The 26,888-nt window shown below is 44.7% G+C and overlaps 3 protein-coding genes across 9 annotated transcripts in view; 1 reads left to right on the top strand and 2 right to left on the bottom strand.

Annotated features, from left to right (window-relative positions):
* The window catches only part of IPMK (inositol polyphosphate multikinase), a 44,358-nt gene extending 39,286 nt beyond the window's left edge, over nucleotides 1–5,072 (bottom strand). Inside the window, exon 1 of the mRNA XM_080401690.1 lies at nucleotides 4,671–5,072. Coding sequence (XP_080257816.1) covers nucleotides 4,671–4,902 — 232 coding nt within the window. The 5' untranslated portion in view covers nucleotides 4,903–5,072. The remainder of the gene's footprint in view (nucleotides 1–4,670) is intronic.
* Nucleotides 2–12,810, top strand: LOC308069446 (uncharacterized protein). 6 transcript variants are annotated; one of them, XR_013930387.1, is made up of 4 exons: nucleotides 2–3,578; nucleotides 4,096–4,580; nucleotides 5,572–5,633; nucleotides 7,888–12,810. XR_013930387.1 is itself a non-coding variant. In XM_080401789.1 (3 exons), exons 1-3 carry the CDS (start codon nucleotides 4,159–4,161, stop codon nucleotides 12,788–12,790), a joined length of 582 nt encoding a protein of 193 aa, XP_080257915.1. In that variant the 5' UTR covers nucleotides 2–4,158; the 3' UTR covers nucleotides 12,791–12,810. The 6 variants fall into 6 exon arrangements, 4 of the variants coding, with proteins under 4 accessions (XP_080257915.1, XP_080257914.1, XP_080257917.1 ...); XR_013930388.1 differs by having other exon boundaries at nucleotides 2–4,580; XM_080401789.1 differs by having other exon boundaries at nucleotides 2–4,564; nucleotides 12,677–12,810.
* Nucleotides 12,434–26,842, bottom strand: CISD1 (CDGSH iron sulfur domain 1). Of its 2 annotated transcripts, none has more exons than XM_080401812.1 (3): nucleotides 26,697–26,842; nucleotides 20,793–20,998; nucleotides 12,434–15,428 (listed from the first exon to the last, which is right to left on the bottom strand). In XM_080401812.1, the coding sequence occupies exons 1-3, from the start codon at nucleotides 26,725–26,727 to the stop codon at nucleotides 15,339–15,341; spliced, it is 327 nt and encodes a 108-aa protein (XP_080257938.1). In that variant the 5' UTR covers nucleotides 26,728–26,842; the 3' UTR covers nucleotides 12,434–15,338. The 2 variants fall into 2 exon arrangements, with proteins under 2 accessions (XP_080257938.1, XP_080257937.1); XM_080401811.1 differs by having other exon boundaries at nucleotides 26,691–26,794.
* Between the last annotated feature and the right edge of the window lie 46 nt (nucleotides 26,843–26,888).

Genomic DNA, 26,888 nt, shown 5'->3' with positions numbered 1-26,888 from the left:
GGAAGCATATACATCAGGACGTAGTCTAAGAACTACACACCCCCATCCCCACCAAATAGCAAATACACCATCAGGGACAACCTATTTGCAAAGTTGTACTGCTTTCAGTACATGCACAGTACAGTCGAAACTGGCAGCTCCTACACAAAACCCTTAGCAGAGGTTTGCTTGCATTCCTCTTTTTCTAGCCATCAGATGATTTCCTGGGTATAATTCTGCTCAAGGCCAACACAGTACTGGGATCTGACATTAAAAGTTCCACCCAAAAAAAACATTGATTCAACTATGGAAGATTACATAGACACTCCCTTCTTAAGTAACTGATAAGTTGGTTTTCCAACAATGCCAAGAAGTTAAAGGAGTCAGTACCAAGTTTAATGCCTTTCCTGCTAGCTGCACTAGTAATTTGTCCTGTCAATGTATTTCTGTACTAGTGGCATAGAAGGAGCACTTCTGTACTACGAGAAGCAGCACCCCTATAGCACTTCATGCTAATCAGATGCTACTATTTCTATTTCCCACAATTATAACACAGAATTTCACCTCAGCCAGGCAACCATCTTCAACACGCCTGCACCAGAAAAACCCCAAATATCGTTCCGAAACAGCCTTAATGACTCTTCAGCCAGCAACATTGCAGAGTAGCTGCGTAAGAAATGTAACCAAGTATCTAAGGATACTCAAGAGATGGATATGGGCAAGAACAGAGAAAAGTAACTGCATCCCTGTGAAACGCACTCTAACTTTCAAGTTCATCAGTTGCAAGGGAAAAAGAAAAACCCACTTCTGGAAAAGAAATTTTCTCCTAGGATTTATTCATAGCTTTCCAGATAGCAATTTATTTTGCTTAAAAGGGAAGTAAAAATGTCAACTGTATCCAAAATATCCAAAATAGGTTCCATCTTCAGCTTACCACTTGAGGAAACACAGTGAAACGAGCCAGGAGCTTTGTGTCCCAAAAAGAGTTTAGAGTTCTAACAACAATTGTGTTTTCACTTTTCAGAAAGCATTATCTTAGAATGGGCTCTGTTGTGAAGTCTTGGAAACTAAACAAAATCTTTAGAGCTTAAGACACTTATTTTAAAACAACCACCAGACTTAGAAAAGTCTTTTCATTAGTTGGCTGTGCCAATGAACAAAGAGTGGTTTTAAAAATTTGCATAAACCAGTTCTCAAGTCATGTTGCTTGCTCAAAGTTGGATTTTGTACACTTTCCAGAACTAGAAATATATGCCACACAACAACATGCAGACTACCACAACATCTTCAGGACACAATAACTTCTTCCCCCACCCTCTGTACCCTTTTTTACATGTGCTGGAAGCCACTCAGCAAACTGCATGAAGTATTTGAACGGCATGTGTTTTTAATGCAAATTGCTAACAATCACAACATTAAAAAAAGGTTTTATAACACATACTCCTCAAAATCTGCATGTTGGCTTTGATAAGACAAGTAGACAATCCACAAGGTAGAAAGATCAAGCAAATACTCCTTTAGGTAGAACCCATACACTATTTGATTGATTCATACTACTTGAAAAGAGTTTAATATAACCTGACAGTGTCTGAAGTTCCCTTATCCTCTGGATTTCTTGACCGCCTAGAGCACCTACTCTGTAACTGTGACTGAGGCAGGACTGAAAACCAAAGACGCGTGTTTCAACATTCATCACAAAGATGAAAATGCCATAGCCTTCCCTCTGATCTACAACAACCACCATAGATACCATCACCTGTAGATCATACTAACATATGGATGTTGGTTCATGGCTTTGTTTTAGGGTTCCTGGGGTTTTTCAGCACAGATCGGGAGTAGTATCGGTTTAATATATGAATAATTTATTCTTTATTTCAGCAATTTAACATTTCTAAAGAAGCAGCAGAACTATACCAAAATTAAAACTCTGAAATATTTCACAAACATTTCTCTGTGGCTCTGTACAGAAAGCTTGCTAGCATTCTGGAACTCAAATCTACTGCAAAAATAATGAATACAGACTACACACTCTTCTAAACAAAAAAGAAAAAAATCACATCCAATCCACATGCTTCACTGAAATATAGACAAAACCTTTTCTGCACAAACACACTGAATATTTACTTTAGAAAAGATCCTCTGTTCTCTCAGGGTATCTAATAAGGACTGACCAGTATATATGTGCCACCTTCACTTTTGCATTGTGAAAGCAGCAGCCAGAGTTTGAAGTTTTGTGATTTGCATGGCTACAAAAGTCCCAGGGAAAGAGAATGGCTCCTTTAGTACAGAATCCCACTAATGACTTGGGGACCTCCAGCACTTCGTGGGTGTAAGCACCAAACCACAGGCAGGTGCAGAAGTCTCTGTTGGGTGGAGATTGCCATCAGGAAGGAGGGAACAAAGCCTATGGCAAAGAAAGTTTAAGGTATATTTTAAGAAAAAAAAAACAAGTTTAAAAATGCTTTGGATACCTTCAAATCCTCTGTATGTTTCTACGAGGGGACAGAAGGGAAGTGAAATGCAGAGGACAGAAGTGACATGCAGGAAGAAGCTGGGCAGAACAAGGAAGGCTCTGAGCTTGAATCAGTGAACAGCTCAGATACTGGCACCAGGCAGGTACAACCTTCAAGCCGTACGCAAAGCAACAGAGGTATCCTGACAAAAAGGCGCACTGGTTTTATAGCTTTAGGCTTTAAAATGCTAAAGGTTCAATAGGATAGAAACAGGCAGAATGGGAGACAGCGGGAAGGGTGACTACTGACAGTAAAGGCAGAAAACACAGTCGAGAGGGCAGAAGACACACTGGTCTCCTCTCACATGCTTTAAGTTCTCACAGATTCTGACACAGAGATTGCCTGGGACATTCCTTACTGGTGCTATTACCAACTACATATACTCAAGCATCTGGCCACTACTTTCACAACAAAGACACCATGGGGAGCAGCACCGCAAAATTATACATGACCCTGTATCTTTAGCATCTCAACTGCCAGCACTCCTACATACAACATCTATAAAGAAATAAAATGAGAAGATTTGGTTACAAGAAAAAGAGACCTGTGAAGGCCAGAGCAGCATTGGTCTTCACTTAAATCTAAAAGTCTGTTTCTAAGACAAGATCATCAAACATGGTAGTACCTTTGCAAGAAAATTTGTCTTGCTCATTAGATGTAGCAGAGCTAGCTTTATCTAACCCATTTGAGCTGCACACACAATATAGTTGGTGTATCACCCATGTTGCCTCAATCTAACTGCAATAAAATTGACATGCCAAAGGTGAGGCTCTCCCTGAAGTGAGCCTTTTTTGCCTGATCCCACCCCATGTTATGATGTGGGAACAACAACAAAGATGTACATCTCCAAGGATCCAACACCCCTCCCTCAACATTTTATTGCACCAGTTGCAACAGAGGCAAGGCACAAGAACGACTTTGCTGTGGAGATTATCAGTGGCAATACACACCATGGATGTAAGCTGGAGATAAGACCAACTCCCAGTGCCATTAGTTCTGTAATTCCACGCCCTGACAGCTGAAGAGGTTGTGAAGTTCAGCCCTTGGCCTATCTGGCAGAGGCATTCCTACTAACAGGGCTCAAAGGTAACAGAACAGCAGGTACTGGTTATAGCTACTCCCAAAGGGCACACTGAGAGCTGAATGGACGTACACTTTGCATTTGACTCAGAGGCCACAGTGATACCAAATGTGACATCCTGGAAGGGCGAGAGATGCCACCAGGCAACATCAACTTGGCCGCTCACTCTGGCACTGAGCACTGCCTGTATTAAAATGCGCCTTCATCGGAAGGGCCAACACCTTGCTCCTCAACCTAGAATTAAAACAGACATTTAAAACTACCGGTGGCATGCTTGAGTAACACTGTATCTTCATGATATTTGTATTATTAGACTGCTTATTAGCCACCGGTTCAGAATTACTCTTACCATCAAATAAACAAGCAACTAATAAGTTACCCCTGGTTGGTAAACCTCTTGCTAATACTTTGCCAAAGCTTCCAGTGGCGACAGAGGTTGGGGGTTCCCGTGAGGTAAAGCCCGGTTCCAGCGTTCGTTCTGAGGGTACCAGTGCACCATCCTAAATTCCCACTTTTTTAAAGGGTACCTGCGGGAACGAAGCCGGACTACAGAGGCCCTTTGGCTTGAAGGTTAACACGCACCTGATGGGCCGTTACCATTTACGCAAAACCACCAGAAGAGATACCCAGCAGCGGCGACACCGCTCCGTCCACAACCCGCCCACACCGGCCGAGCCCCGCCAGCGCCGGCCACGGAGGCGGGCCCCGCAGCGCCGAGGTGCGCACCTGACCGCGCACCGACACCCCCCGGCCGGTGAGGCCGCGCCCGGGGCCGAACGGGCACCCGCCGCGCAGCCCGGCAGAACCCGGCGTTGGCGAGAGCGGCGCCCCCGGGGCTGCAAGCCCTGCCCGCCGCGCCTGAGGGGCCCTGCGCGTCGCCCCGCCGCCCGGGAGCGGCGCCCGCCTGTCACCCCCGCCCCCCGCAGAGCTGCCGGCCGCCGCCAGCGGGACGTGAGGAGAATTGAAGCGAAAGCCGCCCCGCCGCCACCGGGTAGGGAAGAATTAAGGTAAACGGGAGGGCGGGGGGCGGGGAAGCCCCTCACGGGCGGCTCGGCCCGCCGCCGCCGCCCCCCTCCCCGCGCCCCGCCGCCGCTCACCGCCTTTATCCTTGCCGTACATGTGCCCGGCCACCTGGTGCGACAGCGGCACGCAGCCGTTCAGCCCCCGCCGCCGGCCCCCCGCCGCCGCCGCGGGGCCCGCGGAGGCGCCGAGCGCCGGCTGGGCCGCGGCCTCCTCCGCCTCGCCGCGCCCGCCGCCCGCGCAGCGCCCGCACCCGCCCTCGGGGCGCCCCGCCGCGGGCGGCGCCGGCCGCGGGGGCTCCGTGGCCATTTCCCGGGGGTGCGCGGGGGGCGGCGGGAGGAGAGGGGCGGCCGCGCGGCGGCGGCGGCGGGCGGGCCTCAGCGGGCGCTGCGTGCCGGGACGCGGGCGGCGAGGACCCGCGGCTCCATCACCCCGCGCCGCGCCGCTCCGCGCCGCCCACCCCGCCGCTGAGGCAGCGACTGGCCGCGGCGCCGCCCCGCCCCGGACGTGGCTCCGCCTCCGCCGCCCGGCCCGGCCGGGCCCGGCCCGCGGTGGGGCGGGGGGCCCGGCCGCCGCTGAGGGGGCGGCGGCGGCGGCGGCGGCGGCGGCGCGGGGGTAGGCCGCGCCCGGGCCCCGGCGCCTCGGCGAGGCCGGGGCGGGCAGCGCCTGCGTCCGTCGGCCGGCTGCGGCGGCAGCGGGGCCTAGCGCCCGCTAAACCGACCCCGGCCGTGCGAGGGAGCGGTGACACCCCCCGTGGGCACCCCCACCGCCGCCCCGGCCCGCCGCCAGCCAGCGGGGCAGCGTGCGCCCCTCGGCTGTGCCGGGAGAGCTGCCGCCGGGCGCGCCCAGAGCCGGGTGGTGGCGGGCGGGGGCCGTGCCCCCTCCGCTGGGTCTCGGCGACCAGAAATGCGCCCGAGCTCCTCTCCAGCTGTCCCGGTTCGCCGCCATCCCGCGGTTTGTGTGTGTTCTCTCCAGCAGATCAGAGGGAGCACAAGCCAGAGCGGACCGAGCATGGGGACGGTGTCGGACCCTTACAGTGGGTACGGACCTTTAAAGCCGCTTAAAACAGCGCCTTAGCAAAGGCCTTCTAGGCACGGGTGTTGTACTGGAGGTGGGCGCACCTGGCCTGACACCAGATCAGAATTGGACAAGGGATTAATCTCTAATACGAATTTTAACTCCCCGTGGGTGGAGGAAGGTACGCACAAGGCCCTGCGTTCACTCACAGGACCCCAAAGCCTGGCTAGGAGGCTTCATTAACATTTCTTTTCACTGGGGCAGGTATCAGCTCTATTTGTCAGCCTGTAATTACTGGCTTCTCTTTTTGCTGTTTCTTTCCTTTATAGAACTAGGTGGACTCAGTGAATATTAGATCTGCACTTTTGCCATGGTATCTGCTAGTGTCAAGTCATGTTTAACATTAGTAGGATGCAGAATGGGAAAATGAGGCTGGAGGTAGGAAAATGAATTTTAGCAGATATATGACATTCCCTCAGGTTTTATAAAACTGGGCTGACGTGTATCAAGAATCAGCGCTGACATTAAAGGAACAACAATGCAGTGAGCTCAGCTATTACTTGCAGCCTCTTCCCCATCCCATAGTAGGGAGATGTGGCAGGTGGTTGGGAGAACTGGATGGGATCTGGGGGATTTACTGGTGAAAGTAAAGTATCAAGGGAACAGGAATGTCACAGGGAAAATTAGAGTATTGAGGAGTGAGAGGAAGGAGCATAGCATATAAATTATCAAAGTAAGTTTCATTAGTTCATTGTTCATGGAACACTTTGTTTCATTCTCTTAATTGGGTAACATGGGGAAGACAGTAGTAACAACTCAGAAAAATCCCTTCTGAAGTAACAAGGCTGGTCAGAAAACTTAACGTTTCTCCCTCACAAATATCCCCTTCTCAACAGTCGTTACTGTCCAGCCCTAAAGATTAGGAGTCAGATGGCTGCAAGCATAAACTCCTCTCTTCAGTTCCCCAATGGTGAATTTTCCCAGGGGGGTGCTGACACAGGAGAGAAATACCACTGATTGGTCAAGCCTTGCACACAAAAAAATTACTGAGCGGTATAGTGAAAAAAAAAGCACAAGTGGTACGTGTCTGGCAGAGAGAAGGTTCCTGGTCTCAGCAGCAGCAGCTGCTGCAAGGTTCGGATGCCAGCCTGAACCTTGCGGAAAGATATTCCCCCCTCCAGAGATGTGAGACACTTCAGCTGATCTGGGTCTAAACACAGAGAGAAAAACGTAGATGGCATTTCAGACCTGCATGAGTGCCTGTATAACACTGCAATCTACCTGAACTCGAAATCTTGGTGGAAAGAAGGAGGGAATTAAAAGGCAAAAAATTGGAATTTAAAGACTATTCAAGTACCTAGTCCTGAACAGCATCTAGATATCCTTAGAGCTAACAGAAGTGGGCCTGGAAGGATTTAAAAGAAATAACGAAAGCATGAGTAATTGGAATAAGTAAAGACTGCCTACTTCCTTTTCCCTGATACTGCTTTAGTCAGATTTATGCACATAGAAATCAACCAACATGTAACTATCCTCTGCTCATTCATTGCACCCTCACACTTCAGCACAGGGAGTTCACTAATCTTATCTGGGAACTTCCCCTAAAACAAAACGAGCTAAACCGAGAGAATACCAGAAATTACAAATAATTAATATCACCACAGAGTGTGATACTGTAAGAGTTTGTGCTGAAAGCTGAACCTACCCCAAAGAAACTTCTTATCTCCAGGCTGTGCAATTGCACTGGAAGAGAAAGCGAAAGTGGCTGCTAACAGCTGCTGAAGGGGCAGGTGGTTGGGACACCTCACCCCCACCCACCCAAACAAAATTAATTTGGCAAAATTATGCTTAATTCTGGATTACTCTTTCTCTCTGTTGCTGGAAATCAGTCTTACCTCTCTCACTGATGAAAATGCAAAGACTGACAATGCCTACAAAATGTTACGCACGCATTTGTTTTGCACAAACTGCTTTGTGCTGCAAGAGGATGTCTCGCCAGCAGATTGCAGAGCTCCCCTGAACTGAGTGAGGATTACAAAATGAATCACTTTACGCTGAGATAAAGCCCTTTTTCAAACACAACAGCTAGTTAATAACTTAACTGCAAGACACACGGTAGTTTAGTACAGGAAAAAAGCTCCTACTTCAGTGGAAGTACAGGGGGACATTAGGTAAACAGATTAGTGGGGCTGGGTCTTGGCCAAAATATCAGTACTGTAGAGGTATGCTGACCACAAGCACTGCTGGATTTTCACTGTCCCTTTGCGTGGTTTACAGCCACTTCTTCCCCATCTCGCCAAAACCAGTTCCTCTGCTGGAGCCGTGTTATCTGCATGAGGTCTGTGTGAGAGACGTGGATCCTGCTGCCCGCGCAGCCACTTCCTGCAGCAGGCAGCTGCGCTTGTGTAGCTTCTACTGGCCATACAGATTGCAATAGAGTTGACCTGGGCCATACCTGTGGTCCTGATCAGAAATGTTGATCAGCAAAAGCACTAATTTGCTGGGTGGGTGAGAACATCTGCAGTGGTGCTTCTGCAGGCAGGAGGGCCTGTCCTGCTCATTTGGCATTACAGCAGGTGTTGCAGTTCTTTTTCCTTGCAATTTCACAGCAGAAGTGTTGCTGTATCGTGTCCTCTAAAAATAGCTCAGGGCTTTTAATCTTTCGTTAAGTTCACAGAAGTTCTGTGCTGTCTTTTTTGTTCTTGTTAAGTAAAGGAAAATCTAAACTACTCTTGTGTGATGTAGCTGTAAGACTCAACAGTGCTATCCTGCTTTCTTTTCTAGCTGCTGCCTTGTCACGTAGGCATCAGGTCCCGCAATGATTAATATTTTATTTGGCTTTGACTGATGCAAAGTCTTTGACACTACTCTCCTCCCTGGCAACCAGGGTACATCTGGGGTTTTCCAGGATGAAAACAAAGGGATGGTGTCAAAAGCCAACGTACACTCTCTGGAGATAATACAGTACATTTCAAAAATGACTGTGAGGTTAATTCATGGCAGTTGTGTATTTTCTGGATCACCTTTTCTATAAACAGAACCGCAGCTGTAAATTTGGGGAGGTCTGTTTTGTATTAGAAAGCTAATTTCATTTCAACATTTCCTTTCTTCCTCAGTGTCCTTCGATTTTATTTTTTTATTGGCGATCATTAAAGAAACTAATCACAGAATTTAGAGGAAAGGTTCATTTTTGGACTGAGAGGAGGTTGAGGGGTGGGAAGCAAATAGAAGGACTTTGGTGGTGGAGAGGAGCCAGCAAGTGGGTGTTTGCCGAGACTGGTTTTATTCAACATCTTCATTCACGACCTGTAGATGGGAATGTGCACAAAGTCTCCAGGTCCGTGGATACTCCTGACCTCCTTAGGGCAGTCAAATGCCATGCTGATGGCAAATAAGTCCTGCAGGCTCTGACAAAACCGAATAAAAGAGACAATGTTGTCATAGGAGCTTCAATGTGGAGAACCATAAGGTATCACATGTAGAAGGAAATAACCCAAACCAAAGGTCTTTGATACTGATCCTGGAACTGGTGTCACGGCTCAGGAAAGAGATCCTGAAGTCATTTTTGACCGTTGTCTGAGATCATCAGCTTGATGCATGTCTGCAGCCAAAAAAAGCCAACAAAATGTTGGGCAACATCAGGAAGCGCATTGAGAGAAAGTCAAAAGGCATAATTTTGCTGCTATGTGTAGCCTCAGCATGCCATGTATTGAGTCCAGCTTCCATGCCTGGTCTCTCACAGAGAATAGGAACATACCATTAATTAAGCGGTGCAGAAGATGGAATTAAACTGATGATTTGTGGAGAGTCTGAACAAATGAAACATATTTTCGCTGCCTCCAACCCTAGCAAATGGCAGTGAGAGGTGTATGCGTTGACATCCTTGATCAAGAAGTTGTGCATCTTTCTGAAATAGAGGCATTAGATCAAAGTCTTTAGTACCTTCTCCTGATCTCATGGCTTACAGGTAGATAAAGATTTCTCCCTTTGTCTTTCTAAACAAATATTTTCCAAGTATGGTATCGTATCTCTATCAGGGGGTTGCTCAGGGTTTACAAATGCATGATGGCATTTTACCAGTCACATCCTAATACTTTAGGTTAACCCTCATACTTGATTTAAGATGACTAATATGCCAAGAGGCTTATTTAAAATGCCTCTTTGTCTTTCCCTAGAGGCTACTTACATTGCCTCCACCTGCAGTAAAATTAAACACCTATTTATTGACTAAACCCACGGCCAACTGGCATTAAAAAAAGCCTCTTCTATTAAACGGTATTCTACTGCCAAGATATATCTGCAAAACAACAGATTTTCAACCCTTAAAAAGTAATTTAACCTGCACACATTGGAGCCAAGAATGAGATTGAAAGAGCAGGATCACACTGTTTGAAAAGAGCAACAAATTTAATAATTACTGAAGTGAAAGTCTGTTCTGGCCGTTGTTTTGGTACCCAAGACTCCAGCAAGAGCCCTGGTGGTGAACAGACAGTGCATCTTGACCACATCTTAACCATGTATGGTGATATTTGCCAGCTGTAGAAAAATATTTGAGAAAAGTTACAGTGTCAGTAACCTTATCATTCACTTTGCTTTCTTTCTGTTGCCGGCTGACTTAACTGAATGGCACAAACATTCCAGCTACTGAGCAGATCCTTGCAGATCCTTGCAAAAATCCTGAATTTTGAATGCTTCACACATTAACGCTATAATTTCTGGCATGCTCAGGAAGCTCCTCTTTTATTCTACGGACTTCTCCCAGAGAGCAGAAGGCTTTTTTTTTTTTTTTTTTTTTTTTTTGTATAAATGTGCCATGCATTCAAAAACACCAAAAGAAAACTGCAGTCTGCATAACAAAAAGGGTGCAGAGCAGAGTGGATTAAGGGCAGTGCAATGTCAAATTGGAGAGGAGGGATGGTTCAGTCTTCAGCTAGGAAAAAGTAACAAGAGAAATGATCTCTCTGTGCTTACATGAGGTGTATGCAACTGCTGTGTATCAAGGAAAACAGAAGTTACTTGAGAGAGTTCTTACCAGTCCAAACTGCACATGAGAAAGTTGGACTGAGATCTGCTTCACTACAGTTACATAAACCCACTGTGATTTTACTGCCTTCAGGGAGCATACTGGTAAATACTCCTTCTATATATTATAACGGCACATCTAATTAAACAGTTTACAAAGGTGGGCATGGAGGAACACCGGACTGCTAACAGGGGACCCACAGCATGAGCGTGCCTTACTTTCTGACCAGTACTGTGGGATTCCACGAACAGTTAGGAAGAAAAAACCACAGTAACAGAAGACTGCTTGAGGCACATAACCCCTTTGGCTCCAAGGAGTTTGGACTAATAGGACTGCTTAGTCCCAGAGCTAATGAACAGCCACTTTGTAGACCTTGTGCTTAGCTCTATTAAGAGGTATAATGAAAAGCAACACATCAGTTTCTGCAATTTGTTTTATTCCTTTTTGCTACCACCTGGAACAATGTTACATGGTGTTTTCTAGCTTCTCCCATCTGCCATTTCATTTCTTCTTTTTCACCTTCTTGTTTCTCTCCACACAAATAAATTTGATTTATTTATTTTTATGTTATTTAGTTTTTATTCAGCTCCTCTCTGCATTAGCCTCAGGATTAGGCAGCCTGGAAATCATCATGCCAGAGAAATGCTCTACGCTCTGCAGTCAGTGCAGCTGCACCACCGCTATACTAGAAAACAAGCAGCAGATAGCTTCAAGTAGCAGCCTCTAGTACCCATCCTAAATTAATGATGGCTCTAGGAAAATGATTGTCTCCTGCCAGTGCAGAAAAGCCACTCATCAATGTGGGAAAACCAGGGCAGCACAAGCCTGGGTGCAGAAAGCAACTGGGGGAATGGGTATCCAACACTGCTGGGCTTAATGTGTACCCGCAACAATGGAAAAAGCGTTTGGTCTGCCCAGGCTGAAATACAGCACTGATGAACTCAGCCTGCTGGCAGCAGTGTTGGGGCATCCCCTCCCTGCCCACACCCTATAGAGAGATGGTGCTCTTCTGCCTAATCCAGCCAGGGCTCGGCATGGGTTTGGTCAGCCTTGAGGCTTCAGGAGTTGAAACAAACAACAAATTTAGCAAGACTTCCTTCCATGTTCAGAACGGCTAAAGAGAAGCCAGCTGACAAGGTTTCTTTGCAACACCAACATTTAGTTTCATGCCTACGTTCTTATCCTTCCTACTATACAATGTTCTTCTGTTACTGGAACGACAGTGATACAGCAGTGACTCACATTTCTATGTCTTTATCTAGCTGTATTACACTGAAAGGAAAATGCCGCTCCAACTGCTGTGCAACTGTGCAAATCTGTGCACCAGAACAAGGTCCAAACTGCAACAATACGGTGACAATTTTAGTAGGGCTTGTGGTCAGCTGTGCAGCTGGCTGTTAGGGAAAGAGCAATACCACTCCTAGATTTAAAGCGCATAAGCCTCTGTGCACAAACAGCTTAGTCCCAAATACATTTATGCAGCACTTGCAGATGCCTGGGCTCAGGCAGACAGCAATGCTGCTGAAAAAAACCCAGATACGTAAGTATATGCATATTAAAAAAAACCCTTAAAATCAGCGTTGCCCAGATCACGGAGTATCCATTGCACAGTGTCTGTTTCCTCCTAGTGGAGCAGCATGTGACTGCAGTGCTGAAATTATGCCGTGAGATTAACGATGCTTGAATTAACTGTGGAGAAAATACCTGTAATTTACAACCATCTCCTCTTCAAGAATGCTGATTCTAAAAGCCCTTGAGTATCTGACATTGAGACTATTTTGATGAGTCACACTCAATTACTGCAGAATCAGTACTTCAGTTTATTCACCTTCCTAATGAACACTTACATGTTGAAAAATAACAATGCAGAACAGCAATACAGTTTTACTCTAGGACAGGAATCCTTCACTACTTTAATATCAAGAATTTGTACCACATTTTCGTGTACGAGTTTCAGTGTGAGATGAAAATTGCCCATTTGCAGAATAATTTCTTTACAGTTAAAACTTGGTAAAAATCTAACCAATTCACTTCGTATTCTAGAGATTATTTGAGGAAAGCACTGAAGAACAGAGATTTCAGAAAACACCAGAGCAAGCAAGCAAGCACTCAGACCATCAGAATATGATAACCTATTATGGTATAAGAAAAAAATAAAGTGTTTTCTGTGACGCTCATCAAGGCTGCTGCCAAGTTTGTTTACACAAATTCAAGTATCTCTCTTCATTGTCATGTTCAAACAGCTCACATACACAAGTAACAGGAACTTCTAGGTACAGTACAGAAAACTGTACATACATAAAAATAAGATTTAACCCCTTTGTGTCAATATTCAGAAATTTGACACTTCTCCCAAACAAACCCACCAAGATGTAAATCAACAAAGACACTGCTTGTGCATCTTTGCTTCCCAGTAAGGAAAACTCCTCATGGAACCCAGTTCCCCAACGCCCAAACTCCAGGAAATGTTTTATTGGTAAACTCCAGGAAATAGTTTTAGGACTCCGGAGACTCATCTGAAACTTCAGGACTTCATCTCTCAGAACATACTGCAGTTTTCAGTGAACTTTTATTCCATCAAGAGCAGCCAGGCTTTGCTGCTAACGGGAAAAGAAGTTTCAGAGGGAAAACCCAACCCAGACACAGGTTTATGATTACAGTAGCATTGGCATACAGCACTACACAACAGTGTAACTCTCCCTTGACAAAAACAGCACACTCATGAGATAACACAGATACTACAACCTCAAGATTAAGATTAGCTCAAACGTGTATTTGACAAAAATACAGAAATATGCAGTGTCACATTCTAATAATACAGAAATAACTTTGTTTTGGATAAAAGCAATGTATTTGATAATTCAAGGTTAAAACAACTTTCCATATGCATCAGTACTTGGCCAAGTAAAAAATATCAGGTATCTTTACAGTCAGGACAGGAAGATAGAAACAAAATTTGACTGCAGCTTCTTACAAGCAGAGGTCTCTCACAGACGGTTGTTGTCCCTACTATAGCAATAGCACTCCACCTGCAAACCCTCCTTTTCTACCTCTGTGCCATCTTCTCTACTTTTTGTGCTTTCTGCCAAAGTTAAGATCAGTCAGCTAAGACCCCAGCCTCTGAAAGTCTCACATAGAGAACATGTAAAACTTTTTCTTCAATCTTCATCAGTCATACCAACCACACCTGTAAAAAAAGAAAATTAACTAAAACCTCTACTGCCCCAGCCATCTGGAAGAATCCTTAAGGGTCCAGGTCAAAATGTCAGCTTCTTGCAAAGGCCTATTCTTCTAGCTCTGAGGTAGTCTCTCTGTCCCAGGACAGTGAGAGCTCAGTCTTACACAGGCTGCAATTATGCTAAGGGACTGGGTTTAATAAAAAACTGCCCTCTGCTACCCTACTCTTTGGGTTTTGCTTTGTACTATTTGCCTGTTTATAAATCAAAGCTATTTAATTTAAGGAAACCAGCATGACAGCCATTAACGCAACCATGCCAGACAATGCAGACAAGTGCCATACAAAAGGAGGGTAAGAGCTCTCCTTGTCTCACCCTTTCCCCCTTGTTTCTAGCTGTCACCAAAGCCTTTCCTTGTCCATGTCAGTTCTTTTGGTAAAATTAGCTGAACAACTCCTATCTCCCTGGGCTATTAGTAATTTAAGACACATAGAGCCTAAGGCCACTTAGTAAGAAAGGTGTGCCTCCTCCCTCTGCAGCAGGAAGAGTCCTCCGGAACCAGCCAGAGCAATGATGAAGCAGACAGTAACAATGGGTGGGGTTTTAGTTTTTATTTTAGCTTCTGGAATATATCAGCATAGCCTCCCCGCCCGAGAAGCGTCCCGTAGTCTGGGGAAATTAGCTTCGCTGCTAGACACTGCAAGTTAAACAAAGGCTTTCTAGCAGCAAAAACAACCCTGCCACCCCTGCCCATCACTCTTTGAGCACTTTGTATTATTCTGCTTGTCTATTAAGAAAGCTCTCGCAGAGACCATCTTCCTCATCCTACTCTAAATACAGATCTGCAGTTCCAGTAGTATGTTCCTGATACCATACGGTAGTAGGGTCAAGTTTCATCACTGCAGGAAAATCAAAGGTAAAATTGCCCTTTAGCCCCATCTTGCTGTAAACCTTTCATGTCCTCTGTTCACAGATAGCTATTTTGAATTTGTTCCTTTTACAGAAGCCACACAGAACAGTAGTGTAATAGGCCAAATGTGACACCTGCAGAAAACACAGCATAATCAGAGCTTAAGCTGCATTTTGGCACCATGACTTCTTTCCTGCTGCTGCCTTTTACATAGAAATCTGTCGAGACCTGTAACTTCAGAACCTCTCCAGGATTTTAGGATCTACCTTTCAAACACTGTTCTATGGAATAGCCTCAAAGTAGTACACATGTATTTGAAAATAATTTAATACTTATTTTCTGATGAAGTACATTCTGTGCGTCATTTTAGTTTCATACTCAGTGACAGGGTACACACACCTTACAGGACAAAAAATCTAAACCATGACTATTTAGTAAATTATGCATTGTAGTGATTAAAACAAGACAAACACCAGAGAAAATACACATGCTGAAGCCTGATGTATATACTACACTGGAAAGTCTTCAGTGGCATGACAAAGAATTTGTGGTTTTTTCCCCAATTACAAGTGAGCAGAGGGTTTGTCAGACATTCATTTCGTAGCTTCTACTGTCCACTCTACGCCTCCTTCCTCTTGATGATCAGAGGCCCAACGTTGTCACCGGTTTCCTCATTGTGCTTTGTGTGAGAGCCATCACACAGCGGGAACTGAAAAAAGAAAGAATAAATACATCTAAAGTACATGCAGAGTCAGCATGAAGAACCTACATTGAAAGTTCATTAGAACATCTTGTCATTAAATCCACTGTGACCGCACACCACAACTTCTGTGCTAGCATCTCAGGTCTCCCAGGGTTTTGGCTGAACACTAGTTTTGTCCATGTGAGCACAGAATGGATGAAAGGCTTGTTACGAAAAAGCAGCAACTCCACCCTATTGGGTGTTCCTGCCTCTGGCCAGCATGAGGAAAACTCATCCTGAGCTGACCTTCAACTGTAACCTACCTGGAATATCTTGCTCTCAGCCTTGCCCCACAGACCATTTTCCTGGGCAACAGCCAGAGCTGAGAGCAGTTACAGAAGGTAAGTAGGGTGAGGAGATCCTTAGCTGATTTTTTTCCCTGCTTTTCCATAGCACACGATGAGGAAAGGGACAGTTTCCCTAGCTTGTCTATTAGTCCTGCCTCCGGACAGCTTTGCTTTACCCTGACATAGCTAATTTCTCTCATTGACACAAAGGTCCTTTTGCATAAGCTGGCTTCCACATTAGGATTTTGACCTGCTAATGGAAAAAACCTGCACTTCCAACTGACATGGCTATTCATGAAAGGCTCTTAAGCACCGAGGTAGCACTGAGGAAGTAATTTGAAGAAACATTTGTTCCATTAAAAAAAAACCTAGAACAGCCTGGTCAGAGCAAGACCCATGGGGACTCCCTTTAGCCTAGCTGATTGTAACCGCCCAGGTCCCAGACCAGTGACAACCACTCTGCTCCTGGGTTGCTCTTCTTACATGCAAGAGCGAGGTTAAATCCCATCGCTTGTCAAGGTTGCATTTTCAGGGCTATGCCTGCTCTGCAAAGGAAACTCGGGAGGCGATCACAGAAATCACTCTAGTATTTTGCATTGTTACTATTTTGTTTGCTTTTTGGGGAATTCTGGGAATCAAAGTTGGGCATTACTCAGCTTTTGCCTCTTTCAACAGCAATATTCTCTCACAGTACAGTCACAATCAGTCTTTGACATTCCACTGATCCCAGTGTTCATGCCTCAGTCATAGCCATTGAAAAAAATTAATACCCTATCACCCATGCTAAGTTAGAATAAAAATTTTCAAAGCACTGCACAAGATAATATAATGAAGACAATATACTTGCAAAAAAAATTCCCAGAGCTCTAAAAATAAAGCCACATGCCCCGTGAGGCGAGGTGGGTGGGGGGCAGAGACAAGAGGTAGGGTTTTTTTTGTTTTTCACAGTTACAAAATGTCAAAATCCATGCTATAAGTGGCAGGTGATATTTCCAAATAAAGAAACACTGAATTCAGAGAATACTCCTGTAAGCTGATTAATGCAGGAACTTTATCATTGCATCAGTCATTTGTGACTCAATGAGTAGGTACTGACAGATATTTGGAAAATTGATCAAACAAGAATGTGTATGTTCATGGGACACTGACCAGCTTCCGACCCAGATATTCCTGGGCCATTTTTTTTTTCCATGCAGCCCCACAGTCCACTGGTCTTCACAGAAGCATCTACCCAGCTTCCATCTGACATTAACATCTCACAGGGCCCAAGGAGGCAAGCCCAAGGTCCAGCTACAGCAACATCATCACTTCAAGTTAGCAAGTGACAGAAATGGTGGGATTCATAGGTTTCAGAGAACATCAAAAGATATTTAACAGCTACCAACTATGACTGCTCTGAATTCACCCTCTGCATCAGCTGGTCTCGAGAACCACTGGCTCCCAGGGGCTAGGACAATAGACTTGAGCTCCTCAGGGGAAAAAAAAGCCAAACCAAAACCACACCAGGAAAAAAGCCCCAAAACCAAAAGACCACCACCGCTCTTCCAGAGGACCCACTTGATCACCTTGAAGGCCAGATACTGAATAGGTGGATCCTGAGCCTGACGCAACATCTTTATCCTTAATTAAAATAAAGCAGGCTAGCAGCAGTGACCAAAGCTCAAACCCTGAGGGAAGCGCACAGGGATGCGGACAGCTCAGCTTATTTCCCTTGACACTAAACAAGTTTAGATTCTCTACTGCTACTTCTGATGTTCTGCAGCAGTATTCCTTGACCCACAGCCTGGGGACTAATAATTCTCTGGAAGGCACAGAGGCTGCAGGTCATCGAAAAAGAAAGCAAATTAACCCTTCCCTTCAGCTCACACAGTTAAAAATGTAGAAGAGTAAGAAAACAAGTGTTCTGACTTTAGACTAATTACAGTTTGGTTTTAAGACAAAGCTCTTGCCTCTACACTGGTAAATTTGAGCAATTGGTTCTTCCACAAAACTTGACAAGCAGCCCTGTCACGTGCCTGCACAGCACAACATTGGACAGGAGACAGGCATTTAAAGAACTACCTACTACCTGCTTTAACAGATTACACGTTGAAGATACCACATGTGGTTTGTTCAAACACAAATACTCCACGAAGGCTTTGGCCAGCACGAACAAGCAAAAGCCTTTGAAGTACTATTTCGGGGGGGAAGGGGGGGGGGGGGGGGGGGGCGGCGCATGGAAAACAAAACACAAAACCCTGAAAATGATTTTGCTCCTTTTTTGAAGGGTTACTCCAAACCACCCTGGTATAGTCCAACTGTTTTTTAATTCCCTGTATGGGAGGAACACCATGCAAAGTCAGCTGTAGTGCATGCACACTGTCAGCGCACACAGAAGTATCCTATGATTCATAATGCTACTGGTTCAGATTAGGCTAAATCTGATGAGAAGTGCTCATGCAGTGATATAAGAGGACACTTCATTCTAACCTATATATGGAATAGAGATCCCCATACACCACTGATTTAACAGAGTGGATACTTATTGCTTTTGATTTTTATTCCCCTGCATTGGAAGCACACACATTCTACCATTTTGTGATCATATAAACATCACCGTAGAAATTTTAACAGGACCTTAGTGTTTGAGAACTGTAGGGAACAGATAATGCCCGTTAACTACTTCCAAAGATGACACACATTGGAATGATGTGGAATGTCTCTTATTTTATTACTGCTTGGCAATAACTGAGCATAAGAATCACGCACACCATCTTAAAAATTATTCTACCCACCATGAAAGGTCAACCAATCAGGGCAAGAAGGTGGCAGCAAAACTGGAAACTGCAGTCCTTCAAGCAGAACATGCTGATTAAAATACTCATTATTAAGCATCAGTAAAAGAAAACAAATGCCTTCAAAATTTTCTGCTGACCTCCTTAATGTCTTTACAAGACTTTCAGATCAGAGTTCAAAGAATAGACTCATTATAAGGTAGCCCCATCTACTTCCTTTCAGTGTGTGATTTCAGAGCCTTAACTCGGTAGGACAGTACGTTCCTGAACTGACAAGTCCCCTTCAATATATGCCAAACCGTGCTTAAGATTTTTATTTCACACAAAGAAAGACAGTCTCAAACAATAGCAAGAATATTGGCAGGAGCTGCAATGCAACCACTATCTTCCATTTCTGTTCAGAAAAAAACCAAGGTTCAAGTTAGGATTTTATTTTTTACTTTTTTCCCAGAAGCACTGAAGGAGGCACCTGAGGTAAATCCTAATTCAGAAAGTGCAGATACCTAAAGCAGCTTTTCTCCTTCCCTTTTTTCTTTTCTGAAACCGTACCAGTCATGGCAACTTCCAGTGCTTGGATTTCGGCTGTCAGTCGAGACTTGCCACAAATATTTAGCAACAATATTGGAATATATATGAATGATACCTGCATGGTGTACAGCCATCAGCACTGCATGTAAATGTACACACTTCCCTGTGGTATAACCATACAATATGTAACTTAGTCTGTGGAGCACACTGTGGCCATGGTAGGAGGAATGTATTATGTTTTTCAGTTCAGACTCTGGACAGAGCAGGGCAGAGGAGTCCATCTCCACAGGACTATTTTAGAATCAAATCATGGTGCTGTTTAATCCTCAGTAGTGTTTCAGTGTTAAAACAAATACAGCTACAGTGACTACCTGAGTTACTTTCACCAGCAAGGCAATAAAGTCAGATCTGACAACACCAAGAACTGAAAAGTTACAACACCTGGAAAATTTCATCATGGCCCAATCAGACTAGTATCTACGGCTTGAGAAGTCTGGGTTTCAGTTCACTGATGGAGAGCAAGCTAGATTTCAAGGCAGTTGGCCTTGGTTACCTGGCTTTGAAGGTCTGTATTATTTCAGTCTCCACACATTAGCGCCTTGAATTCCAAAAAAAAACTTTTAAATGTGTGCCAGTGGTACATGCACAAGGCTACTCATTAAATCTGTTTTTTCTCATTACATGTCCTGGCACTACCGCTACAGATACATTGCACAGATGTCAGCTACATCAAATGTCACGCACCTCGACCTCAGATTAAATCTCATCTCCGTGTTATTGAAAGGCTGGGTGTCACACTTACCACTAATTTTAGTCAACTGAGACAACCCAACTTCACATGCACATAAGCTGGACCAGTGTCTAGGCCAGACTTCTAATTGCTCAAAAATAAAGGCTTAAAATATGCCATCATGATTTCATTGGCTTTACTTAGGGATTACCCATATAACTATTTTGCATTGCAAAGGTACAAACTCATTAAGTCCATCTGTCTAGATTCTTCAAAAGCTTTTAACCACAGTGACTTCTTTTTAGATCGTCTCCATCACCACTGGAAACAATTCACCAAGGTACTCATGTAGCAAAAGATAGCTATCTACAGTACGCGGCAGTACTACAACACTAAGTTCAGGACAGAACAGCAGTACTACCATCTGCACAAGTCAGGCTCTTCCCACAACAATTCTGAACTCGCTCTGTCTACAAGATTTAATGATGGGTTCAGGCATTGCAAGTGACAATTTGATACCAGGTGTGGTATACCAAGAGAATTCTTAATTGATTTCTGCTATTAACATCATGAACAAGGTACTTTCTGACTGAAAAAACTAAGCTTCCAACTTTCTCCAGTAAAAGGTGTTTAAGGTCCTCTCAGACGATGGTTCCTGAGCTCCCATTGCCAACAGGCCAGTAGCTTTGGATAAACTTCAGTATTGGCACAGGCAGCACACAAAAAGCTGTCATTCATGACTATAATTGCTCCATACAGCAGCTTTCCTTTCAAGAGATCTGCTTCTTCAGAGCTACGGAAACATTTTGTTCGCTATTAGCACCGATCTGCAGGCTTCACTGCAAGACAGCATAAAACTACATAGTTTTATGTATTACAGAACTGCTACATCTCACTGCAGAATAGTTCAGGTGAAAAGAAGTTAGCTTCCACTAAATAAAGCGGTTTGAAACTAGTTTTTTTGAAAGATACATGCACATGAACAAAATTGGACCGCTTATTCTTCTCTTACCTTCTTAGATCTCCAACAACGACAGTACACAGCCTTGTCTCCTAGATCTTCCATATCAAATGCATGGACTACCTTGGGGTTATCCTTCTGGATATGGGGATTGACCATTGCTTTGCAGCATTTGTCTTTACAGAGAAATTTTTTGTAAGCTAGATACCCAACAGCAGCTGCTCCAGCAGCTAAGGAAACTGCAGCAATCCATTCAACTAGAATAAGAGAGAAGAAGAAAAAGAAAATGTCAGGTTTTGACCACAACATTTTGGTAAAGTTACTCAGCAGTAAATGTCTTCACGCTTGTGGCAACACCTTTACTTCCCAACACCTTTTTGTTCTGTAGTAGTAATAAACTGATTCAGAAGAATATTTTCTTTTGACACTTACCAAGTTAATCTACTCCTTTTAACTGATCAGTACTCCTTCACCCCAAGCCCTTCTACACAAGGTGAGGATTCAACTGCCAGCATTTGGTGTTTTTTGGTTTTTTACCCTTTTATTTGGAAACCTCCAATACCAACAATAGTAGTATAGCATTTCCAAGTTCAGCACATTAAACCAGCTATAAATACACCCTGCACCAGCAGAAAACCCTGTAGTTTCAGTTGCAGGAAAGTCACTGAAGCAGCACATTCAGCATCACCAACCCAAGCAGGATCCCCCCAAGGTATGATTACCAAGTAGGTTTTAGCATCATGCATCTTCTAACTGAAGAAATTTAACCCGTGTTCAGCAATGGGGAAATTACTTAATATACTACCACCAGTAACAAAAGCCAGCTTGGATGAAATCCCTACTGTGGTGTACAGGAAAGAACAAGGGTCCAAAAAGACTGTTATTTAAGAATAATAGCACAAATTTATTTTAACTGGACTAGGTCCTGACTCTCTGAAAGACAACTTCCATTAAAAAACGCCTCTTCCCAACACCTCTCATCCTCACTTTTCCTCCATCTAGTTATCACTACAAACTTCGCAGTCATGTTCACTTAGTACAATTTCCCTCCCTGCAAAGAGTTTTCCTACTTTTTTGTGACTCTTTTTTCTCTCTGCCTCACGAAAATACGCTGGACTTCAGCCCAAAGGTTCTGGTTGCAGCAACAGCCCAGCCATTTCTCTCAGAGCAGCATTTAACTGGTCTTTCTTTGCTTTTTACCCACCACTTTTTACTCACACGTGACTCTTAATACATATATACACAGTTTGGCTGATTCTACAGACAAATCAAAGAGGAATTTAAGTTTTAGCACATTTACACAACTTGAGAAAACTAGAACCGTCTCCAGTTGGGAACTTCTACCTCACCCTTCCATCTTCACATCGGATTTGAAAGATGCCAAGCCAGACGTCATCTTTGGAGCATGACTTTACTACATTAAAGGCTAAGAAGAAACAAAAAGCCTTTGTTAGTTCTTCCTACCTTCCACAGGCAAGTGACTCGCTGTATTGCCACTGTAAGCTTGCACTAAAAAGATCAAGAAGGTTTTCTGCCCCTGTTCCACAGCAGTTTCTGAAATCCATGCCAAGCCCTCTCTTCAGCTAAAACACTGTGTTAGCTCACATGCACCATGCAGATCCATGAGGGTCTGTACACAGCAATGGTGGAATTAGACAAATACTTGTACGATGTCTGCAGCTCTGTAAGATCAGGGTAGACAGGCACTCCTTTAGAATCTTACTAAAGGTGTAAAAGACGCAGAAATCCTTCAGAGTTCATTTTCTTAGGAAATGAAGTAGAAGAGACCAACATACAGAGACCTATCCTGCAAATGAACGACAAACCCTCTCTGTAACAGGGTCATATTAAGATACAGAAAGCCATCTTTAACAGCAAAGGATTTAGGGCATGTTTCCCTGCTCCCAAATTCTTTAGAACAACAAAAACCCAGGAAAGCATACTGTGAATCTATCCAGCACGGTGAGTTCTCACCTCTCTATCTCCCCATCACAAACTAGCCAGAGTTCTAATTCTAATAGGGTAAAGAAGTCAGGAGGTAAATTAAAGAAGGGATTCTATGAAAATCTGCTTTAATTTAGCAAACCAGCCCAAACTAATCCAAAGAACCACCACAGTTTAAATCAGAGGCAGCAGGTTCTCCCAAGGAAAGCCACTGCAGAGAAGTCTGTAGCACCCTTTCCCCTTCTTGCTTGAGCCTATTTCCCCAAACACCGCAGGGAGGAGGTACCCAACCAGTTCACTGACAAGCTGGGTCTGACAAGTTTTAATGTGATTTCTGATGAGATGTCAAGTGCAGCAACAACAGCAAGCAAAACAGAGGGATTCCCCATACTGGGGATTTCAGAAAAGCAGTGGTTGCAAGCATTGCCCAAGCTGCTAGCCGATGTGTTTGCCAACGATTCAAATCTTAACCTATGTTTTTAAGTAACCAATGAGGGGACAATGATAGAATTCCATCCCCTTAAGGAAACCAAAAGGAAAAAGTGATTTTAATAAAGGCCAAGGCTGACACCTACCATTGAACCACCCTTTTAAGGTGCTGTACCTTAAGGAAGCTGATTGTCTATTGCACCTATCCCAAAGTCCAGGTCAGCTTAAACAAAACAGCAGAGGAAAAAATCCTGATGACAAAAATACTTCTACAACTCACAGCTTGAGCAAGAAAGTCTGCACTATAATTCAGTAGCTTTGCAGCACATTCAGAAGGGCTAGTCTGCGCCCCTGTATCTAACCCAGATCCCTCTAGCTATCCCTAATGCCACCTACCACATAACCATGCACAGCACAACCAGCTCAACAAGCAGGGATCATTAAAGTAATTGTCATCTCATACTTCAGTGACCCTCTACTACTTCTCCTGAGGGCCAGATTCATTATTATACACATGGGCAAAGTGTATACATACAAATAGCTTAAGATTTTTTTTTTCTTATAATACATCATAGTGTCTTTTTTACTGTATTAGCTTTTTTCAATCACTTTTCAGGAGCTGTATACGGGTGAAAAATGCTATCAGCTGATAATACATGAAATCCAAACATTTAGAGTAGCCCACTCTTTATAAATTTCAGAATTGCCTTAATAACCATAATGTAAATTTATGAAAGCTATTTAAATTTAACAAATAAGACTCTCTTATGGAGTTACCATCCTGCAAGGTTTCAGAGACAGTAAGTTTCCTTGTCAAGTGTTTTGTTTCACAAATACATTTGAAAGAGCTGGAATGCCCATTTCACCTTTCAAACTAAGTTAACCATAACACTGCACCTGGAAAGAAAAGACTTCCCAGAAGTTTTAAATACTTTAACCTCTGTTTCAATAGGCCTCTGATGCCAATTCAACAGTTTGCTGCCAAACTCCTAAGGTCAAGCATATATTACTTGAAGAGGAATCTGTTAACAGAGTGACATTGATGTGGAATGACAGGGTTTTTTTTTTATTTTTTTTTCTTTTTAAAATAAAAACACTAAGAGCAACTTTTGAATGATTATTAAACAAATTCCAATTCTGGTATAATACCAAAACACAATGTTACAAAGCACTACAGATCCACACACTAGAGGTCTGTGTAACATGGCAGAAAAATTGTTTCAATGTCATAAGCACTAAACAGTGGAAAAGGTTTGGCTAAAAGTCCAGGAAAATTAACGCAAGAAGAGAAGGGAAGCGACAGAAAGAAGTAAACAGGAGCTCAAAGAACGCAATCCTAGGAGAGGAGACAGTGCACAGAAGTACAACAAAAGAAAAACAAAAAAAAAGAAGATGAGAACAGCAACAAGCCAATGAGGGGAATTTATTTTCTTCTATATTCTTTGGGCATGTCCTAACGAATTAGAGATTTGGATCACAGTTTCTCCTCTCTTCCATCTCTAACCAGCTACAGTATTACTCTGGATGTTTCCACATACAGGCTACAGAGGAAGTCTTAGACCTACCAGAGTGCTCAGACATTTTATCTGCACTGACAAGCATATGAAGAAGCCAAGATGCTCTTGGCTCTGTAAGAAGTACACAAATCTCATTACGACACGTATCAATTTACTTTCCAGGAACTCGCAACAACATGGGGCATAGCCGCAGCCCTACAAAGTTAGTACAAGACAGACCTAAGAGGCAATTTTCAAGTTACCTCTGCTGCTTAAAAAATGTTCATGTTATTCAAAATTCAGCTACAGAATAGTAACTCCATGGAAATCTGTACTTTTTGTCTTCAGAAGGGCTTAAAAACTTTCAAATGTCTTTCTCCTCCTTTCGTTGCCAATGAAGAGGCTATTACTGTCCAGAAGTTGTTACTGACAATCCCATAGTGTAACCAACCACAACAAAAGGCCACTTTCTGCAGGCCTTGCCTGGAGAAACACATGACGCTTACTGAAGAAGTGTCCAGGATAACTGGCTGCACAGAAAGCCTAATGGTAAAATCCAACCTGTCAAGCAGATAAAGCCACTTCTACTACTTCACAACATTCAGAGGAAATGGGATTATGACTGACAAGCTTAATTTAACTGAAACCATAAAACAGAGAGGCCACCTGAGAGACAAAGATTGTTGGATTTGGCCAACAAGCAGCACAAGATAAGTCACAGTGATTGGATCTGTGGTCACTGTAGGGTCACATCTGCAAACCACCATATTAGTCATGAGAAAAAGCACTAGCCGTGCTATTCACTGCCTTCTAAAGGGTAACCTTTGAGCACATATACACAAAAGCAGTTGTTTGGGTTTTTTGAATACCAGGAATTAAATGCCACAAAAATAAGATGAGTTTCTGGTGCCTAGTTTTCAGCAGAGAGTAAGGCATTAGCATGATTTCAAAAATTCATCAGCCTGAGATACATGCAAGCTGAAGAGCAAGCTGTGACCTGCCAGTCACTGATCAAGTTCAATCTTGACAGAAATCACATTAACTGTATGCCGCTGTCACCGCCTCCTCTGAGACAAAGCACCTTCCAGACTGCTCTGATCAGCTGTCCCCCTGCTTTCCTGGGATAAGGAGGATGTCTGCAGTCTGATTAAGAGCACGTGCTCTCCCTCCCCCACAAACTCGGTTTTCTTCTCAATTCCTACCATATAAGAGCTGTTCTAATTCTTGCAAGCTTATAAATGACCGCAAACTGCCCTTGGGAACGCAACCTGCATGCAAGCTATTACCAAGTCACCCTTAGGGCGTCAGTTTCATTACTTTAATAAGCTCAGCCTTCCATCACCATATAACCCACTCGAGATTATAGTGATGCCTTGGCCAAACAGGCTCTGTACCAACAGTGTAAACCCTCCCCCAGAAAAAAAAACAAACAAACCAACCTAGCTGGATAGAGCCCACTGAGTTAAAGGCACAAACCAGGAGCAGCTTTGCAACTGGGAGCCACGGCCACACAAGCGAAGCTCGTTTTTCGGGGGAAATCAGGTAGCTCAGCCCCGCCAGCAGCACTGCAAGCACGCAAGGTACTCCAGGCGCGGCGTAGGCCCGCCGCCGCACAGGGCGAGCACCGCGGTTATCCCACCGGCACAGGACCGGGCTGCGAGGAGAAGTGACAATCCCAGAAATTCACAGATTTTCATGAAATTTACACCGAGCAGCTGCACACAAAGCAAGGGGGCAGCTGATCAGAGAACAACGGCAACACCAAGCACGAGGCGAGGGGACAAGGCAGCGCAGCACCGCGGGCCCGCAACGGGCCGCCCTCCACCAGACACGCCAAGGCGCGGCGCGGGACTCCGCGCACCCCGGGCCCTTACGGGGGGCACAGCTGCCCCCCCCCCCCCAGCCGACTAACAGAGAGCGGCTCGTCCGCGCCGTCCGTCCCCAGGAGCCCCCGCGGGGGGCGGCCACACCGCCATTTTGTCCCCCGGGGTCCGGGGTTCCGCGCAACGCGAGGCGGGACGGTACCCCCTCCCCGTCTGCCGCCGGCACCCCCCGCCCGCGCCCCACCAGCCGTGCGCACCCGTACCCCGCACGGCGGAGTGCTGCCCCGGGCCCATGGCTCCCGCTCCGACGCCGTAGAGGGCACGCGAAGCTCCGCGGCCCACCGCGCATGCGCCGCCAGCCGACCGACCGACCGCCCGCAAGATGGCGGCGAGGCCCCGCCTCTTAAAGGCCTCCCCGCGAGGGAAACGGGGTCGGTGGCGGGGGGTGGTTGCAG

Source organism: Falco punctatus (assembly GCF_963210335.1).
Source record: "Falco punctatus genome assembly, chromosome: 9".
NCBI classification, from domain to species: Eukaryota; Metazoa; Chordata; class Aves; order Falconiformes; family Falconidae; genus Falco; species Falco punctatus.
Note: the sequence above shows the minus strand (reverse complement) of the source record. Positions and strands in the feature narration are given on the sequence as shown.